At 45.0% G+C, this 21,826-nt stretch overlaps 1 protein-coding gene across 1 annotated transcript in view; it reads left to right on the top strand.

Annotated features, from left to right (window-relative positions):
• The first annotated feature begins 1,649 nt into the window (after positions 1-1,649).
• The window catches only part of LOC119387143 (propionyl-CoA carboxylase beta chain, mitochondrial), a 40,773-nt gene continuing 20,596 nt past the window's right edge, over positions 1,650-21,826 (top strand). Inside the window, exons 1-8 of the mRNA XM_037654451.2 lie at positions 1,650-2,035; positions 2,127-2,240; positions 2,322-2,390; positions 2,467-2,523; positions 4,905-5,129; positions 9,653-9,694; positions 16,410-16,476; positions 20,924-21,044. Of these exons, the coding sequence (XP_037510379.1) occupies positions 1,838-2,035; positions 2,127-2,240; positions 2,322-2,390; positions 2,467-2,523; positions 4,905-5,129; positions 9,653-9,694; positions 16,410-16,476; positions 20,924-21,044 (893 nt within the window). The 5' untranslated portion in view covers positions 1,650-1,837. The remainder of the gene's footprint in view (positions 2,036-2,126; positions 2,241-2,321; positions 2,391-2,466; positions 2,524-4,904; positions 5,130-9,652; positions 9,695-16,409; positions 16,477-20,923; positions 21,045-21,826) is intronic.

The raw sequence follows: 21,826 nt of genomic DNA on the forward strand, positions 1-21,826 counted from the left end.
GTCATAAGATGTCATTAAATCTAATATCGGAGGTATTAGCTAGCGAGCACTTACAAAAGAAACACTTGTATTCGGCCCCTGCTCTTTCTTCATAAACGCACTAAATAAAGTTGAACTACTGAAGTTTACTGGCACGCATGAATATTTCATCTGAGAACTCCGGTCCAGTGGTCGTATGCGGCATTGAACATGCTGTCATCACAAAAAATTAATATGGCGAAGAATAATACAGCCGTCGGATACGATTCTGACGCGCTCCCAAACGAGCTCGTTAGTTCCACAGGTCGCGCAGTTTCTAGCGATTAAGCCTTCGGCACCCTCGCAGATTACTCAATTGGAAACGGTGTGTGCACGGGTGGCATGAATACGTAAGATGGCCTGACTCATCTGGGTCATTGAAAACGGCGCCACTTTGTGCTTGCAGGAACTGAAAGTGCGCCAGCAAGTTGCAACGTAAGCCGTACAAACAGAAGGTTAGCTGCGCTTAATTTCACTGGCTTAGAGAAGCTGTAGTGTCAGTGTCCGCAAACACACACACACGCACGCACATGCACAAATACTTGTGACTTCCTTGAAATGGTTATTAAATAAAGGTATTTAATACATTTCTCTGTTTGCCACTTTAAACCAACAAGCACGTTTACGCCCTTGTATGATGCATCTTTCCCTCGAAGGTGAACATTCGACAGAATTCTGTCTGGTTTGGAAGGAACCTATGGATAAGTGGGACTCGAAATGTCGGCTTTTTCGTTTTCGTATATTAAAAAAAAAAAAAAAAACTTTTACTCTTTACTTTCGTTGGTGTACCTCTGTTTCACCCATCTTTCCCTCAAACAATAATAATATGTCCCACTTACGCTTCTTTCCGTGAAAACATTGGTATCGCTTCTTTCCTGTCGAGAATAACATGCCACTCTGACAACGCGCCTAGTGTTCAATTCAAGAACAAGTCTAGGCCATTTAACACTTACTAAAATTCGTGCCCGAACAATAATTGCCATCAATATATATCTAGCATGTCTTTGATAGTAAGTTATCTATCGAGCTTTTTCAAGAAATTTCAGGGAACAGAAGCAAGACAGATGATTGATTATTGTTTGGACATACAGTTTTCTATGCTATGCGTTTCGAGACAAAGAAAAAAATACAAAGGGTGTGAACCCTTTTCAGTGATCATGGATCGAAATGCCAGGCTCGCAGCGTTAGAGGAAAGACACGTAGGATATACCACGATTATTCCTTGAGACAAGATAATCTCATAAAAGACTGATTATTTTTAGACTGGTAGTTCTAAGCCATTGACATGTGCGCGAATACAGGGGGTATAACCGTGAAAAAGACCTGAATCCGAACCCACCTAAATGAAGGCAAATTCACAATTTATTTTTGGTATACGAGACAAGTAGCAGCTTTAAATTTTCTACTGAGTAATGTAAGCCATGGAACTTGAATTCTCTGCAATGCTTAAGCAAGAACAAAACAGCGGTAAGCCAAGAATACCCTTTTGAAAAACGCGCGTCGCCGTACAGCAACGAAACCGAAAGCAAAGCCCCAAATACGTCACGGCAGCCATGTTCAGCTCGATTAAGGCTAGGGATTCTGCTACAGACACGACTTCGGCTAACGTCGCCTGCTCTTCTTTTTGTCTTGTTTCGTTTGTTTGTTGCTTCGAGTTGATTGCTGGCAGCAGTTCCGAGTTTACGTGAGCACGGCTCTTTCCCTTTTCTCTCGCCTTCTTTTCACGTATTAATATTAATGTGTCGCACGTGGTGTTAACTTACTGTCACGGAACTAGAGCTTGTAAATCTTTGAAACGATTACCTGCGGCACTGTTATCATGCCTGCCGCTTTAGCTTACACGACGGCACGTCGTGTTCTCTCAAAGTGCTTCGCGGGTCGTTTAGCGGTTCCCGGGCTGTCACTGCGCTACTGTTCAGTTGCCAACACTCTCCGCGTCAAGCAGGAAATTGAAGAAAAGCGCAAAGCGGCCTTGCTCGGCGGAGGCGAGAAGCGCATAGCTAAGCAGCATGAAAAGGTAGGATAATGATCCTCCGCTCGGTGTGTTTCTAATGAATGAGCTGTACCTGACAAAAGCCTCGCGCTTTCTTCGTGTCGTTATCCCACAGGGAAAGCTGTCGGCGAGGGAGCGCATATCAATCTTGCTGGATCCCGGAACGTTTGTTGAGTATGACATGTTCATGGAGCACACATGCAGTGACTTCGGTATGCATAAGGAAAAGGTAATCGTGTGGTAGATGGCTACCTAATTGTGATAACGTGAAAGAGAGGCTACAGATTACGTATTTTCGCTCTCTTTATAGTTTTCTGGTGACAGCGTCGTGACAGGGCACGGAGAAATTCACGGCCGACAAGTGTTTCTCTTCAGCCAGGCGAGTACTAGTACGACCCAAAAGCACAGGGGCGTAATTTTTCATTCTTGGGTCATTTTTCTTTTTCTTTAAACAGGACTTCACAGTTTTCGGCGGGAGTCTTTCAAGTGTCCACGCCAAGAAGATATGTAAGGTAGGTGCCGTGTGGTGTACCCGCTTGATGGGAATTCTGTCTGATCATTACCTGACCTCTCAGCAGCTACATCAATGTACGATACAAACCTATGTTAAAGAAGCAACACGCTAGTAAATAAACACTTGAAAAAAACACTACTGCAATGGTTCCATTGATTTCATGTCAACAGCATAGCTTCATCATCACTGTTGCCTATCATAATTATCTCTGGTGTTGGAGCCACCCCATGAAACAGTCGGGCTTACCGTCATTACAGCATTATTCAGTACACGTAGTGTGGCCTGGCTTTACTATCTGAATGAAGCAAAAGAGACCTGGCCTCCAATTCCAGTGTGCCATTTATAGTCAACAGAGATATCAGTATTTCTGCATCCTTGTGTTAAAGCTTGGTATGGTGGTAGCTCCATTGCCAATGCAAAAATATTACCTTTTAAAATGGGGTTTAAGCCCTAAAGCTCTTGATTCAGAGACTGGTGTGCTATCAGAATGAAACTAAAGCTTGCAACGTGTTGAATGATAAGGAACTAGCATACTATGCTGCATGTAATCACTCACTCTTCATGATAGCTTTGGAAAATAACAAGATACTCGCCTCTATTTTTGTAGGTTATGTACTCACTCAGCACTAATGTACTCTCAAACTTGCCTGCACTCGACTTGTGTTCCTACTAGTGCCTGCCAGTAGTCACTCACATCTGTAGACTCTTCCATCAAAGTTTACCAACGCCCGCTTGTGCTCAAACTCGTGTTAACTTTCACTCATAGGCATATGTCTACTTACCAACACTCAGCGTTCATATGACAATTGAAACTCACCACCACTGACTCTCGTTTTGTACTCATGTTAATTGGTACTCTTCTTCAGTCATGTCAACTCGAAATCTGCAGCACTCACTCCTGTTCTCTGGCATCATTCAATCACTCACTGTCTTACACCTGTCAAATGAACACGGGGATAGCTTGTGTTGGAATACTCATGAGCGAGTATGCTAATCTGAGCCCTCGATGGGGGTGGCAATAGCAGCCAGCTGCATTTGCCTTTTAGTTTATGTATGTTGCTGTTATGTTCATTCTCACTGAAGCGCACTTTTCATAAGCTGCAAAAATGCCGAATAAAGTGTGCACCAGACAGGAAAAGACAATGTGTATTGTAATCAACACCATACTGAACCTGGTTTTTACATTCTTCGGGGTAGGCGTCACATAGTGTCAGTAACAAAGAGAAGATAGAATAAGCTCGAATGGTGAATGCTATAAAAAGATTGATGGTGGCTGTCGAATCAGTGTGTGCATGTCAAGCAATGAAGATCAGACATGACCATAGGTCGGCAAACTTACTCATGAGTCTACTCCCTCAGACTCGGATTGAGCCGCGAGTCTTAGTCTGAGTGAGTCCGAGTTAGTCTGGCTGTGGAAAATTTTGGTGAGTCCAAGTGAGCATCAAGCCCAAAATATATTTCATGAGTGAGTCTGAGTGAGCTCCACATTTCTTGCTGACCTATGGTCCTATCTACTCAACTTCGGCACTACTATCAGTCTTATGTCAGTTCACGTTTATACTCGCATACTTCAACACACTAGCATTCATACGCCAGCTCAATCTTTATGATCAGAGGCGTGAGTTACGGAGGCGGAGGGAGAGGAGGGTACCTTGACCTCCCCCCCGCCAGCAAATTCTTTCACAAGAAGTTCTTGATAAAAATATGTCGTGTGAGTCATCTCTTTCAATAAAGATGTCCTTACTGGATTGCAACCACTGATAACTCGCATTTGAAGATATGAGATCAAAAGGCGCCAAGTAGAGCGCCGATTATGCGAAATATTGGTGTTAAAGAGCATTGGAACCTTGGTCGAAAAAGCTCATTACATGCTAACGGACTCTGAGTCTGCTCACTCAGACTCATTCAGACTCGGATCGAGGTCGGAGTCTGAGTGAGTCCAAGTGATTAATATTTTAGGTGAGTTTGAGCCCGAGTGAGTCTGGTTGCGAAAAATTTTAGGGAGTCTGAGTCCGAGAGTGTCCGGTCGAGGAGAATTTTGGCGAGTCTGAGTCTGAGTGAGCCCTAACTGCAAAATATATTAAATGAGTGATTCTGGGTGAGCTCCACACTTTTTGCCGACTATGGACATGATACATGATCTAGAACACTGAAAGGAAAAGCTTGTTGCATGCCAAGTCTGCATTAAATTTTCTAAAGACAATCTGCTTTTTCTTTTTTGCCTTGCTATCTTTTAGACAGCTGTCTCATTCGTGTGAGCAACCTTACAAAATGTGCCTGTTGCATTAACTGGTATTCAGTGATGACAGATGCCAATAATCTTATGACTTATTACGTCTTATTTGTCAACACTAATAGGCATTTTTCATTTCCCGCTAGATTATGGACCAAGCCATGCTTGTGGGAGCTCCTGTGATTGGACTCAATGACTCTGGGGGCGCGAGAATCCAGGAGGGTGTGGAATCCCTAGCTGGCTATGCCGACATCTTCCAGCGCAATGTTCTCTCTTCCGGTGTTGTACCACAGATCTCTGTGATCATGGGGCCCTGTGCTGGGGGTGCCGTTTATTCTCCCGCTATGACGGACTTCATCTTTATGGTCAAGGTAGGTGATCATACACCTCGGACATGAACCTACAGCATTGTCGCCAAGTCATATGAGCAAATATAACAGGTATTAAAGCTTATAATGTATTATTCATTTCGTTAATGCGGTCCTCTGGGTTAGGGCCGGTAGATGCTTAGGCCACCTACTGCCCAAGTACGAGATATTGCTTAAGACATACTGTGAGGGTGATTGGTTAGTCATGATGCTACCATATCCGATCGCTAGGAGATACTGTTTCGCAAACGAATGCTTTGCCCAATCTCAAAGCAGTGTGTATCTATGGCAATATGTAGCATCCACCCTGTACATTCATTATGGATGGACTCAAGTACGTACAGAGGTGGTCAAAAATTCCCAGGCCGCAACGCCCGGCCGCGGAGCAGCAGCTCGCTGCTATCGGGGCACTGCCATCACAATCACGCCTTGGTGCACGCTGGTGTCCAGCGTGTGCGTGTGGAGAGGGGGGGGGGGGAGTGTATCCCTCTCTCTTTGTTGCTCTCCTTGATAAGGCTCCGACTGTGTTCGTATGCAGCCAATTGGCCTGCGCAGGCGGCTGAGAGAGCCACCGCAGTGAAAATAGATAGTTAAACGCACGATATTATTTTCCAAGAAGCCCAAACCACGGTAATGTATGTGGTGTCTAGCTAAATGTGGCCGCAATCATGATGCGTCAGTTTTCCGGAAGACTGCCGCCTCGCTGCTACACGCTACACGCTGCACGGTAGTAAAACATCGAAGAGCGGACATGAGGGAACATGACGCACCAAGTTTATACGTCGGTTTCTTATCAAGGAAAGCGAGGAAAGAAGAGAGAGATGCACCCCCCCCCCCCCCTCCCCCATGCACACGCTCGACGCCAGCGTGCGCCAAGGCGTGATTGCGATCGCAGCGCCCCGATAACAGCGAGCCGCTGGCTCTGCGGCTGGGTGTTACGGCCTGGGAACTTTTGACCACCCCTGTGCATGTTTATGTGTACTATAGTCACAGCATTTAAAGTTTTTTACTGTTCCCTGACAAACATGGTAGCATAAACAGCACTAATTGTGAGATATGCTTTTCTCGTCATGAGCTCTGAGGTGTAGCAGCAATACAGGCATTTTAAGTTTGTCTGTTGCCACCTCTGTTTTCACAGGATACAGTTATACCTCAGTAATCACTGGGACACAAATGGCTTGCTGCGCAGCACGCAAAACTGAAAAAGCTGAAAAAGCAATCTCGTAACAGACTGCTGGCTCAGCTCTGTTGCTGTAGAAGTGGCTCAGAAGACACCAAGTACAGGTGTATCATGTGACCCCCCTCTCAGCCAGATCTTACTTGCATCCTAAATCGGATCAGTCTGTGGCGCTAAATGTCAAGGGCATACCTCTGTATTCTGCAGCATTCCTCAGCTCAACACTTCACCTTGACTTGAAATAGTCTATGGCAGTGCTGCCTTTTGACGAAGTGGTTACTGCACTTCGTTGACACCCCAGAGTGATTCGTGAGAAGTGTGTTTTTCTCAGTCTAAGAGCAGTCTAAGACACAAACTAAGAGCAGCATTTATGCAACAAAGCATTGGCTTCTAGTACTAGTGTGCTAATGTCGAGGTCAACTTTAACTTGATCACATGTGCATGAATAGCTGTATGAAAGAAGCTTATGAGATAAGGGTGTTGTAAAATAGAGAGGGACTGTTCGACTTACCAAAATGCTGCACAGGAACTTTGTTTTTTGTGGTGTTGATTGGACAAAGGTATTTATTTTGTAGACTCAACCATGTGGAATTTTTAGTACCAGCTGGCATAGAAAATCTCAGCAATGGTGTTCTTCAAAGAGATTGTTGGATGATTAAAAGAAAAAGACTGAGTGTTCCGTTTACTTGGGCAAGATGTTTACATGAATTAGAAGAAACTATGGTTAGCATTGCGCAGAGGCATCTGGTGAGGAGGAGGAATAAGCGTTTATTGTACAAAACGGTATCGCGGTGCTAGTCCCGCTTCTACGAGAGTTGTCCGTAAAATAAGGTTCCCAATGATTTTTGACAATGAGAAACATGGTTATTGCCATTGATGTACACGGATGTACGTCTGTACATCCATGTTTGAATTCTCTGAACCATTTGCGCACGTGTTGTACGCTTATGCACTTTTGCTCGTAGTCTTTGCGCAGTTGGGAATGCATGTCCACCGGCACAGTGTTTTTTGCACAAAGAACAAAAAGAAAACTGAATCACTGGGCGTGATTCGCTCCTGGTCGGGAAAATTGAGTGGGAGCTCCATCTCAAACGGCTGCCAAGCCAAGACTGAGCGTCGCAGACAGCTAACCTTGGGCGGTGACTGCGAGAGGGGAAACCAAGCTACACGCCAGTGTCGCCGGATCACGCATAACAGCGTTCCTCGCGACTACAGCTCCTTGGGAACCTTATTTTATGGACAACCCTCGTACCCTAGGTGGGAGGTCTCCTCATTCCAGGAACCCTCTGGCCTTCGTTGCCTCCTTGGCCCTGGCGACAAGACGACGTTGTCAGTCCAGGCATTTGGTGAACAAAAAAAAAATGTCAGGCTTGCGCGGAACACGCAGCACAGTCACAGTGAAAGATGGACGAGTGGTCTTTCTAGAGCCCGTTCTAAACTCTGTTGGGGCAACTAATGCAAGTAGACTTGCAAGGTACCCACTAAGTCATAAATCATAATTTTTTTGAAGTATATAGGGAAGTATGCACTACGCCATTATTTGTCATTCTGCGGAGAAGTGTGTGGTACCCGCTACACATCTGTGAGGCGTTATGTTGACATTGTTGATGCTGTGGCCATAGGTCGTCAAAAAAATTGGAGCTCTCTCAGACTCACTTAGTATATTTTGCTCTTGGGCCTCAACTCAGACTCACTAAAATTTTCCTCTACCAGACTCACTTGGACTCAGACTCACTAAACTTTTTCTCAGGTGGACTCACTCGGACTCAAACTCACCAGCACATTACGCAGCCAAACTCACTCAGACTCACGGCTCGATCTGAGTCTGAGTGAGTCGACTGATGAGTGCGTTAGCGTAAAATGAGCTTTTTCGGTCATGGTGTCAGTGCTGCTTAACTAACCAGTATCTCACATTATCGGTTCTGCACATGGCGCCTTGTGATCTCATACTTTCATATACGAGTTATCAGTGGTTACAATGCAGTAAGGAAATTTTTATGAAAGATTCGACTCGCACAAATATTTTTGTCAAGAACATCCCATGAAAAAGTTTGCAGAGGGAGGTCAAGGCACCACCCCTTTAGTCACACCTCTAATCAATAAATATTGAGGTGGCACATGAACACTAGTGCATTTAAATGTGTGTGAGAAGACGGGAGTATAAAAGTGAGCCGAAATAAGGCTGATAGTAATGCTGAAAATGAGTAGATAGGACCGTAAGTGGAACAAAAGTGGAGCTCACTCAAATTCACTCAAGAAATATCTTTTGCGCTTATGGCTCACTCGAACTCAGACTCGCCAATATTTTCCTCAACAGGACTCACTCAGACTCACTAAAATTTTTCTCAAACGGACTCACTCGTACTCAAACTCACGAAAATGTTACTCACACAGACTCACTCAGACTCGCAACCCGATCTGAGTCTGAGTGAGTAAACTCATGAATGAGTTTACCAACCTGTGGCTGTGGCTGATGACAATGAATAATTATGACTGAGCCCTTTGTAATGGGTTAGAAGCATAAAACGACCCACTCGTTATGCTGTTCGCATTGTGTGATGCCTGATTATTATTTAGGTGCTCTTCTACCACACTTTACTACATAAGTTAATGTGATCCCTTGCCTGACAAGACACCTGTAGAGGGTTTTTTTGTGAAGGAGTTTGAAGCACTGGCTTGGCTCCATGGTAGAATAGTCAGTGGCCATGCTGAGGGCTTGGGTTCGAATCCCATCCGGTCCTGGATATTTTTTTCTCATTTCGTTTTTTTTTTTAACCTCGTGCAATAGTGGTTATGACACCGGCAGGAGCGGCGGCAGCGCAGACAACTATGCCACTAAAATCGGCTGTTGTGATGTCGTAACAGCTTTCGCTGTAAAATCTGTGGGTGTGTAGTGCATCAGGGTACCTGTTTTTCTTTCTTCCGTTAATTTCATAAATCCTTTCACAATGTAGCATACTCAGTGGGTTTATACAGTTCTCATGACACCACAGTTACCAGGTCTATTTGTTGTACCTACGTGTCATTATGTTCAGACTTAATAAGATACAAGAATTTTGTGCATAGGTACAATTCTGGTTGACATTGTTTTCACATTGCTTTGTTATCAGAGTGAAGGGAAATATTCGCATGAGCAAGGGCCATTTACTACAGTGAGGCTTTGCACTAGTCATTAAAACATGGGAAAGGAAAAGTGATTGCTTGAAAAGATTTCCTTATTGCGTACGCATACACACGCACACATGTGCACACACACAATGGGAACGACATGACAAGTTCGTCTGCATGTAATTTTCTAATCAACTCAAGATCTTAAAAACTTTCTTTGCCCTCTGCTTTTTTTTTCCAGGACACATCGTACCTCTTCATCACAGGCCCAGATGTTGTGAAGGTATGTAGTAGCATACCTGCATGCATAGCCATCAGTTTTTTTTTTTTTCAGTTTCAGTTTATTAATCACTCAGTTGCATCATTTGTATACGGATGATTATTCAGACGACAGTCCCAAAGTCAGTTACTGCAAATGGGATTTCCGCTCGGTGACTTGGTGCCCATAACATTCTTCTGCATAGCCTTATGGACAGCATGATGTCACAGACTCGTGTGTTCTTTGCAGCAGGCTCATTGCAGTGGTGAAAATACACAACAACACTTCTGTGTCATGTTTTGATGTTCACTAAAACAAAGAAAAAATTGGAAGTGACCAACTCGGCAGCATCTGAAACAGCTAGCATTAATTTTTCAGCCGTTTCGCCGAATGCAGTCTGTGGTTTTTGTGGTCTCAATTTAAAGGAACACATAGTCATACCTGGATAGATGGCACTCAAGGTGGATTGCAATGTAGCTCAACATATTATTCGTTCGAAATGCAATATATGCCTTTCTGAATCATATCTAAAGACTGTGTACGCTTGAGACAGTCTTTTGAGATTGTGAAAAACAGGACTTTGCTAATTCGTTGCTCTAACGCGTTGTTGAAGGCATTAAAGTTTACTTATTACTATTGACAATTTATCCACCCCTTCTTGTGGAATTGTGAATATCACACCGTGAGGCCTTTCACATTCTTGAAGCAGATGGCAGTCTTTTATTCTGAAACAGCCGAAAGCAGTGTGCTTCACTGCACAGCAATTACTTCTTTCTCCTAATAACATCTTTTACAGCACTACACAGCTGCATTGCAGTGAAGCTTACTAGTAATCAAATCGGTTGTTATGGAGCACAGGTAATATGCCATGCATATTTTGAAGAAATAAAAAATCCTTGAACCCGTGTGTGTTGCTGGAGCCAACGTTTTGACAAGCGGTCTTGTCCACTTCTAGGCAGGAAGGCAGCCATGAAACGACAAGACCACCTGTTGAAATGTTTGCTCCATTGTCACTTCCTGTTCAACGATTTTTTGTTTCTGCAAGCCTCCATCTTCTGAACTTTTGCCTTGTATGCATATCTTGAGACATGCACCTCGCTCAGTTTTCCTTAGTTGCTTGCCCTTCCCTTAAAATTTCATACCCTGTTTGGCAGCATCTGCCAAAATGGGGCTGCTTCGTAGGCCTGAATATTTCCTGCGACAGATTTGATTGCGGGCGCATCAACTGAAATGCGTTAACAGGTGCACTGCACGGTGCAGCCTTCTATGTATTGGATGTGGGCATTAGTGGGAGCTTGATATAAGCGCAGTGCAGGGCTATACTTCCTGCATAGAATCTCCAAGATTACCGTATATATTTGTAGAAACAGAAAAGCTGGCAGCGCCATCTAGCTGCAATTGGACTAAATACCTTTTCTGGCAGGACTTTTTGAATTTTTTTTTTTTTTTGAAATTCCCCCTCCATAGTAGGGGTGTGGTCCTTACACGAGTATATACAATATGCGACAGCTGTTCGATATGGTGAATAATTCTTTATATCTGGATTCTATGGCATCGTACTGTTCTAGTTTGTGCAGTTCTCATTTTTCCTTACTACTACTGTTACAATGCTAGCAACAGTTGTTCAGTCCTTCGTGCTATAGTGTGATATACTGCCTGCTTATCCTGTATGTATGCACACATTACATAAAGCAAGTGTTGCAGTTTTTTTTTTTTTTCATTCTGCATGGCCCCTTACATTAAAAAAATGTTTAGGGAGCCCTGCAACACTTCTTCACACAGCTCAAACCATGCTGCCAAAAATTTTTGGCAGCAATTTTTGGCAGCATGGCTGCATTTTTAGCCATTTTGATACAGTGCAAAGGGTGCTTCAGGCATGAACCAGATCTGTCCTTATATTTCATCAAGTGTCTGGCTTTTCAATGAAGGAACAGCAGCAGAGGGATGTAAAATACAATTTTTTTTTTCACACATTCTCAGTCGAAATCAGCGCACTTTTTATAACAATGTTGTAGAATTTTAAACCGTTCAAATACAGATTACATTTGAACCCACATAAATCGAGCAGTTGTAGAATCCCCTTGAATATATTTTCGATATGTAAAATATTTTATGCAGTAAAAGCTTGTTAATTCAAGCTTAAAGGGGACTACAAAATTGTTTGAATTAAGTGGAGTTTGAATTAGCGGGCAAGCACTAATATGAATGGACATCGCTCCACACTGCACGGACAGAACCCAAAAGAAGTCACCTCTGGAGTCGTAAACGCAAATTAGCTGCTACTACATGTTTGTGGCAGGTGATTTTGTAAATTATATTCATGGAGCTCTAACAGCGAACAGAATGAATTGATCAATCAGTAATATGCCAGAAACGAGCACCAACATGCGTTCATGTGAGCAGTGAGCCTTAATGTCGAAATATGTGACAGTATTTATGCCACAAAACACGTTTATTTACATGGCAGAGTTCACACAGTGAAAACTAAAACAAATCAATAATTTGCATTTGCTTCCGTTTCTTTTGTCGCGACTTCTTAAAAGGACACTAAAGGCAAATAACAATTTATGTCAGAGTGAAAACTCACTGTATGACAATGTCTAAAACGGCAATATTATCAACAGCAGTACCCTACTTACCGAGAAATTAAGCCAAATGTATCACACAACTTGCGCCACAAGTGGGACATTTTGGAAATGATCCCGATGACGTGAGAGTGTCCGACTACAATTAATCACTAGTAATCAAACTAGCTGCAATAAAACAAGAACCTTCCGTGCATCAAGAGATGTAATAAAATGCTGCTTGTTCGTTTCTGTTTGATTCATGGAAAAAAGAAACTTTTTGGCGTTGCCACAGGGAACGGCGCACGTGGTTCAAAGGTTCCGATTTCGCTGAACTGCGCTTCGCCCGGCACCCGGCTTCGCTCACGCGGTCGTGTCTCAGTGGTCGTTTTGGTAATGCGTACTGCTGCGTGTGTTTTGCGCGCTCGTGAAAGTCGCTCTGACAGAAAGTTCGACAAAATGCCACATGCATGTGATGTTGCCGGATGCCCGAATGGTGCACGCCGCCAGTGCACGCTGCCGCGCAGTAAAGGCGGGCAACGTTGGGCACGGCAACAGTGACGTCAGAAAGACCGCTTTCATGCGTGTGATTTGAAGTGCGCTAATGCGATGCGGATCACTAAAGCATGACTTTATTTCAAGATAGGCACTTCCTTGGCACAGTAGCACTACGAGGTTTCTGGACCGCTATTTCAACAGTCAACGTTGACTTAATATTTGCCTTTAGTGTCCCTTTAAGCATCATTCGCAGCTTGCTTAAGGCCAACTCGGGCGATTTTTCAAGGTCAGTGGATTTTAATCAAATTCGCTGGGTACGTTCCTTTTCATGTTCCAGTCATTTATGCCAAATTACAGGCTGGAGAGATATCCAGATTCATTACAAATGAATTTTATTGATTGCTCCGACTCTCTCTACCTTGCTTCCCAGAATTATTTGCAACATTGTCAGTGTGACGTTATTTTTGGCAAACCAGAAGTGACAGAACCGAGGTGCCACTACAGCATCTGCTATCCACGAGCCAGCAATTGTGTGTGTTTGGCCAGCGCTTCGTTGTCTGTGCGTGTGAATTTCACTTCATTGTGGGCGTGTGTGCGGTGGGTGGCTAGTAGTTTTGCGTTGTGGGCTGCACACGAACCTTGACAGTCACGAAACACTCGCACCTAACGATTAACCTACGACTTTTATGTTAGAGTGGTTAGCTAGCAGGGCCGGTTTGTCGCACGGAAAGTGCGGTAATACGGTACCATTTGAAGAGTGCACATGCGTGAACATTACCGTACGCAAACACTTTCCATAACATATACAGGGTGCACCGTGACTGGGCCTATTGGTGTACGGTGAGCTGCGCGTCCTACGAAAGGTGGCTTATTCTTGGCTTATATTGTGGCGTATTCGGGTGGGCGATTTTGAGCGCTCTAGAGCGCTCTGAAAAGTGGTCGCGCGTTCGGTTGGCAAAATCCGAGCGCTCGAACTACCTTCGGGTGGTTCTTTCGGAGCGTCAGCCTCCGACTCGGAGCGCTCCCGACCGCTCTGACTTCGAAGTGAGAGCGTGGTGCGATCTGGCCGGGAGGGGCACTAGACGCCGCGTTTACCGGCAGGTGACAGGGTGACAGCACGAGCGCGCATTTCAGAAGGGGAGAGCATCGGACGCGTAATACTTTGTACACGTGTGTTGTATTGTGTTCGTGGCGTTTTTGAGCGTTTGTGTGGTGAGTTCACATGTACCAAGCCATAACTGCACCATGTCGAAACGGAGGCGGCTACTGAAGGCGGACGAAACGTAAATGGTGTTACAGCAGCTCGCAGACGAATGCCTTCACATCGATGACGCCGAGCAACTTAATAGCGTATGGTAACGCATTACATGCGAGTACAAAGCTTAATCGTGTTGGCAAAAACAAGCGCTCTATGCCGAGCTCGCGTGTGATCGTGAACGGCGTAGGAGACGGCCGGCGTCCGCCATGCTAGGCCTACCTCTCCGAATCGTGAGTGACGGCGAGCTATTGCGATGTGCTTGTCGTTCGCGAAGGCGTAGTTGTAGTGATTATTTTCTTATATAACGAAGCGTGGCTGTGCAAAGTTGTTTGTTTTGTGCTTTATTACGAAGATACGAAGTCCTCCAAGTGTGCATGCCGAGGCGCCCTATGTGGGCGGAGCCGCTGATTGCTCGTTCGCCCCGTGTGTGCTGAATCGCCGTACGCCGCACGCCGGACATCCGACGCCGCACGCCGGATCGGAGGCAAAAACGTACCATCTGTCTCGTCCTTAAACCAGCAGCTCGGACGATGACGCCAGCTCGGATGGTTGACCGCATTTGTCGATGTTTACCCGGCGGCTTCCCGCGCTGGTTGCAAGGTGGCGCTACAGGCGCGCTGCTCCGAGATCGTCGATCCATTCGGTTGGTACGCTACCTCTCGCGCTCCGATTGCGGGCTGCCTCCGCATCTGCCGACTCCGAGCCAGAGGATTGGAGCGACCAACCGAATACACCATTAAATTCCTTCGGCCCTACCAACACGACGTTGAACACGGCTATTGCCAAACTTATGCACTCTTCAGCAATATTAGGAAGCTTTAGTTAGTCCACAAACTACTCAGCGATAGCATTTTATGCGATCGCGGCCCCACAAGCTTGAGCAGCCTGGACAGGTGGCACCATCTGGCGGTGGAATGCGCAACCAGGCAAGCAAATAACTAAACAAGTGTGTTCTACTTCATCAAAGAGGAATGGCGATTTTAGTTGGCCTCCAAATGCGTCTGAATCGCAGCTGTCATTTTCCGACAGCTGTGACTGACTGTGCATGTAGCACAGTCAGTCACAGACATGGTACGGCTGTTGCGACAGGGTCTTTAGCCTGAACGTCCACTCTTCGCCGCTTTCATATTACGTGCTGGCGGGACTGGCATACCTTGCACGATTTCCAGTTTTTGCCAACTTATACGTCACGCGAAGACAGTACTGCTTGGTTGGGTTTCGACTGTAGCGCTTTTTTGCTTATTTAAAGTTATTGTCCAATTTGTCGAGTATTTCTGCTATCGCACCCATGACTAGGAGCGTCTCAGGAACATAAAAGCACCATTACTTTGACATGGTCAAAAAATCGCCGCATTCGGCCTTTAAGAACTCCAGCGCAACGTACGAATTCTTGTCTGCTGAGAAAGGCTGCTGTTTCGTTGTTTTGCATAACTATTAAATTTGGTTTGGCTTGGTTTTGCAACACATTGTGGTCACTCTGGGCTGACTTCTGCGAAGAGCGATGAAAACGAGGGGCTCCCAGTTCAAATCAGTAACTGTTGTGGATACCGACACGCTCGAATTATTCGGAGTTTTTCCCCATAGAAATAAATGCACAGGGCTGTGCTGGGACCAAGGCATCAGTTCGAATTAAGCAAGTTAAAATTAACAAGCTTTTACTGTATACAGTTGAACCTCTGTATAAAAGACATGCATGGGGGAGCAGTTCTTGTCTCTTACATGAGGTGTCTCTTATAAGCAGGATACCAGGTTCTCATTTTCCGGCGAATCCCTATTTCAACGCAGGCACACTGGTGTCTCTTATATCTATGTGTCTCTTGCATCAGTGTCTCTTATAAAGGGTTTCAACTGTGTCAAATTACCTATACGTAGAACTTTTTTGCAATCCCCTTCAGATTCGATATAAACGGGTTCAGCTGTATAAGTTTCAGCATTAATCTATAGCTGCGGTGTCCTTTTTAGTGGTTGCAGATTTATGACCTCGCAGAGATTCCTCGAAATCTCTAAGCACATGATAGTCATCTATGCAGTGGAACAGTGGTTACGGTGCTCGTCTGCAGATCAGTGGTTACGGTGCTCGTCTGCTGATCTAAAGGACGCAGCTTCAATCCCGGCCACGGCGGTCACATTTTGGTGAAGGCAAAATCCTAAACGCCTGTGCACTGTGCAGTGTCAGCACACGTTAAAGAACACCATGAAATAGTGCCTGCACTTTAATAAGCTCAGCATAAAGAAGCTGTCCTAATTATTTGAAGCTTTCAGTTATTTACCGAGTACTAGCGAATTCGTTTTTTCTGCTTGAGATTATAGCAGCCGTGCTACCTCAGCTCGAGTACTTTTCATTTCTTCTACAGTTTGTATTCTGCCTCTAGTGCAATGATATTTCACTGTGATTGCAATTTGTTTATCTTGTTTTCAGGCTGTTACAAATGAAGATGTCACTCAGGAGGAGCTTGGTGGGGCCAAAACTCATACAGTCACTTCTGGTAACTGCTATATCCTTTGTATATTAACCCTTTGAGGCATAGGCGGAGAGCACGGGGGGGCTGGGGGGCTTGGGCCCCCCCGGACTGCCTCACTGGGGGGGCGGAGCCCCCCCTCGCTGGCGCCGGCCCATGATATTTTTTAAGAGCTTGGCTTAGGTCCCCGTCCATTGATAACATACTGTTGGCCGTCCTGTCTCGCAGCTATCCTGTCTCGCAACAGGGGGCTGTTTGTGCCCGCTTATTTTTGATTTCAGTCCTTTGAAGTTCGGCTCATGGGCCAGTGACAAGTCAAACATTCAGTGGAAAATGTTCCTTAAACGGATTTGCACGTGCAGAATATGTTGTGTTGATGAACAACTGAAGCGACGGCTTAAGCTATGAAAAGTTGAAAAATTCACCGACGATTATGATACTGCCTAATGCGAATCCTGAGCCCAGCTTCATGTTCGGGCAACGCCAACCATGTATGAAGTTTTGACTATCCGCAGTTGTAGCAATGTAACATTCCTTACATGTTGCCACAGAAACTGCCAGCGCTCGAGTGCTATGCACACTGCTCTGTGCATTGCAGGCGTCGCGAACCAAGCGAAACGCTGATAGCCCCGTTACGACAAGCGAAGCCAGCCGGAGTGCACGTGCCAGCCCTGCATGCGCACAAGCTCCGACCCAGGGGCCAGCGCGCGTGACGGGGGACGAAAGCGAGGTTAGAGGCCAGTGGCTCGTGATATTGACAGATTCCGCGTTCGCTCTCTTTCGTCCTCATTCGCGCTATCGGTTCCGCTGCCGACGCCAACGGCGACGCCGCTCAACGCAGGAACGGACGCCTAAGAGCTGCACCCTAAATGTCTTGAACCCCGTAGCGAAGGGTTTTGAGAACACAAAAATGCTACTGAGAACACAAAGCAATCCCGACACATTCAGTCAGTGAATGTTTTGCACAAACTTACTCGCCATAAAAAACGGGTAATTTCTTAGTTGTCTACAAATTGGTGGCCTTCGACATGCCTGCCTATAAAAGTGCCGAGAAAAGATGGCACGCATTGTTTATTTATCAGTAAAGGGTTTTACTACAAGTTCGGTCACCAATGAGCAACTCAATTACTCGTCCAGAAAACAACGTTTGGTGGAAAGATTCGTAGCCGAAGCTTCGCACAAAGTTTAGTGGTAGCAAATGGTATTTGCTATCATCTGAGAATTACTTTCGGCCACCTTGAATTGAATTCACTGGCATAACTAAAGCTTCCCGTGCCAGCATTATCCCGCTTTCTCCTGTCTGCTGCATGTTTTAAGAAACTAAAGCCGGTTAATAAAAGAAATTCGGCAGATCCCATGCATTGTGGGAATCGATTTTATGCGATGCAGTGAACAAGTAGCAGCCTATGCGGCCTTTTTCGCTTTGAGCCAAGAGCTACGAGGTGGATCGATGTCTTTGTGTAAATTGAAAAATAAACCTGGAGTCTCCCACGTACAGATCTTCATGATGATATCGCGATGTCAGCACCTAAGAGACTAAAGTTATAGTAAATTCTTTAATTTGCAAGTTAGACTCTCTCTCTCCTTCCTTCCACCCCCCCCCCTGTCTCTCTCTCTCCCCCCATATACTATATATATATATATATATATATATATGGGTGGGGGGGGAGAGAGAGAGAAATGTGGAAGAGCAAGTCGGGTCCCCGCCCCCTCCGGTAAAATGAAAACTCTCCGCCTTTGCTTTGAGGGTCAATCTTTTTCGCGAAATGCATCCCAAAAGATGTCTTTTTTTTATGGCTGAATTAAATTCGTTCTGATGAACCTATTCAAGAATAAAATTGTCTAAAACTTTTGGAGTGACCGTAAAGTGACAAAAAAATCTTTTGTGTTGTTACATGCACATAGTTTTTTCATGAGTAACAGCAAGATAAATTCTAAAAAAAAGAGAGCCTATACGAGTGTTAAAAAATTATGCATTGCAATAAACGTCTGTGTGGTTCATAGACATACAAAAATAAGTGCATGAAGTGGCGTCAAGTGGAAACTACGGAGGGAGAAAAGCCTCTTTTTATCCAGTCAGCATCGTCTCGTTGCAAACACTTTTGAGATGTTGCTCCCTCATCAACATCTGAATCTTAACCCGTAAGTGATACCTCTTATGACGGGCTGACATTTACTGAATCAGATTTTGATTTGCCAGTTGAACAGTGATTCCTCCGAATCGCTGCTAGATCCACTTTTGCAGCCGAGAGACTGGCGCACACTTTCATAGTGCAGGCAAACTGCACGTGTGAGCACACTGAAGAAAATTGTGTAGTTGTGAGTGCGTCTGGAAAGCAAAAGCAAGTCCAAAACTTATAATAATCATTCGTCTTATCACCAACAAAAATGGAAGCGGTTTTTGCGAGTCCCCGAAACAAGAAACGCAACCACAGCGGCATTGTTTGTGTCAGTCAGTGCCTATGTGGAAACAGGCGTAATCGCGTACCGGGGAGCAATAAACAAGATAGTAACAAATCCCTCACCTTTTGAAAGATTCTAAACCACAAAGCCATCAGTTTTGCGGGCGCAATAAGCGGAACTGGCTGAAGGACGAAACCAAAACTAGCTGGGGCACCGCTGTAGTAGAGCATAAAAAAGAAACGGAGAGGCATTGGCGCTAGAAAAAAATTCCACGTATTCCCGCAGTGTGGCAGCGCATGCTAAGCAAGAGAAATGATTGAAAAGGGCACGCGTTTTAAACATAGAGGCATGACGTATATGTACATTTTTGACCGTATTGTGGCTGTTCGGAATGACGTACATGTGCATCTTTGACCCTCAAAGGGTTAAGATTTTACTTGTATTTTCACATGTCATTGTCTGAGAGTCTTGCATCTTAAAGGGGTCATGAACCACTTTTCCAAGTAATGATCTAATGACCTCAGTATCGGAGTTTACTGCCTCCCGAATCGATTGCCGCAAAAATTTCTCGAATCCGTCAAGAATGAGCGGAGTTATGGGGGTTTGGCGCACGCTCTCAGTGCTTTCTCTCTTTTCTCGTGCCGACGAGCGCACTGGAAGCTAGACAGGGAGGGATGGCACGGGGGAAAGAAGTTACGTCAGCGCGCGTCATGAAACGCGATCGCTCTCCCGCTGTGATTTGCGTGCGCGAGTGCGGCTACCGTGTAAATTTAGCAGACTGAGGAGTGCGCAGCGGGCAAGTGGCGGCACCCCGTGGCAAGAAGCTCATCTCATCCGGCTATCGGCCAATAAGCATGCTATATCTCTTGCGACGTAAACTGGCAGATCCGCGACGTCAACGTGCAGACGCCCCGCCCACCAACGAGAGTGAGAACCGGCCTCTGTTTGAAAAGAGGGCGCCTGAGGAAACGGCAACTTCGCGCTCCGCTTGTGGCCTTTACGCGGCGCGCACGACTGTAATATTTTGCAGAGCAGTTCATAGCCGTGTCAGCTTTCCGCAGGATGTGTTTTTTCAACAAGCCGAATGGGTGCTTTATGACCCCTTTAAACTAAGGCTCCAACAGGGAGTGAAGGGTCTATAGTAAATGTTTAAGTAAGCCGTCAGCCCAGGGCATTGGTCGGATGACTTTGTTAAAACTGAGTTAAATGTGTTTCACCACCAAATATCATTTTTAGTTCACGTTCTTACCACTTGTTTGTTATTTTATGCACGAGCCATAAATGTAGTCCATTCCAAAGGCATATTTATGGCAAGAAAAGGATTAGTATATACCGTGGTACACTTCCAATATAAGGACCCTATAAAGCTAAAATAAAGTTTCAAGCCCAGCACTGAACTATTGTTTAACATGCTGTGTGAATGCTTTAGTTCCATACAGTTAGCCATCTCTACCAGCATGTCTAGTGCTTGAAAGGAAAACTAAAAGCAAGAATAAGTTGAGCTCTACTGGTAAAATATTCGACTGGAGTTCAAAGGGGAAAGGCACCCTTTCTTTTTTTACTGTACCATGAGAATTGCTTGGTAAACCAGAAAAAAAAATAAAAATGAATGATATCGATAGAGCTTGCCTTTTCTATACCAACTCGCCGTGATGTCACGAATTTCAGTCGCATCTCCTTGGCCATTGTTTTTATTTTTGTGGGTAAATACAGGCAACATTGCATTACAAATAAGCCAAAGACTGAATATGGCAAATTTCAAGAACCTTTACTGCTCAAGAATGGTTCCAACGTGAGAAAATACATTGAAACTGATCATGCATACTGACGTAGCTTTGGCGCTTTACAAACATAAAATCTTTATAAATTAACGTTTGACCTTTCATTTCTCTTCTAGCAACTGGCTTCTTAGTGTGAAGTAACAGAAGCAAAGTTCTGAAAAAAAAGTTTTAAATCTAAACGTATTTAGCGTTTTCCTTAGGTATTCATACTTTAAAACACGACATATTTCGAGGTTTTCAGGCCAAAGGGCACTGCTCATTCTCGTTGCTGTTTTGTTGTTGAAACCCAGGTGTGGCTCACAAGGCATTTGAAAATGACGTGGACGCCATGATGGAGCTGCGTCGTTTCTACGACTTCATCCCAATGAACAACAAGTCTGGGCCTCCTGTGCGGAAATGCTTTGATGCCTGGTGAGAGCAATTGGTCCGGTAACCATAGGTCAGCAAACTCGCTCATGAGTCGACTCACTCAGACTCGTTCAGATTCAGATTGAGCCGTGCGTCCAAGTCTTAGTGAGTCTCGGTGAGTAATATATTCGTGAGTGCGAGTCAGAGTGAATCCAGTTGGAAAAAATTGTAGTGAGCCTGAGTCTGAGTGAGTCCGGTTGAGGCAAATTTTGGCGAGTCTGAGTCTGATTGCGCCCTAAGTGCAAATATGTTTCTTGGGTGTGTCTGAGTGAGCTCCACATTTTTTGCTAACCTACGGTTCTATCTGCCCAACTTCAGCGTTACTATCAGCCCTATGTAGGCTCATGTTTATTATTGCGATAGCAATTACAGTAGAACCCCGCTGATACGTTTTTGAAGGGACCGTAGGAAATAAACGTAAGAGACTGGAAACGTAAGAGCCGAAAAACAGGAAAAACGGCAAAATATTTAGTGGTACAGAACTTTATTTCAATTCTTAAGAGCAGCACGAAAATTGGCGCGCTCAGCCGCGATCTAGTCGATGAATAGAAACGCGGAGCTTAGGACGGCCTTATCCACAGAAATGTAATCAACGTATGTGATTTTTTTTAACACCAACAGCTGTAGGCATGAAAGAACTAAGCACACGCAATCACGACCGGCGCGGCGAGTCCGACCGCGAACCGCACGCACGACCATGCGAGCTCCAACCAGCTCGAACTCCTCCCGTTCTCCGACAAATAACGATGATGATGAGTCCACGCCAACGCGATGGAAGAAGTGAA

This window comes from Rhipicephalus sanguineus, chromosome 3, assembly GCF_013339695.2.
Source record: "Rhipicephalus sanguineus isolate Rsan-2018 chromosome 3, BIME_Rsan_1.4, whole genome shotgun sequence".
Lineage (NCBI taxonomy): Eukaryota > Metazoa > Arthropoda > Arachnida > Ixodida > Ixodidae > Rhipicephalus > Rhipicephalus sanguineus.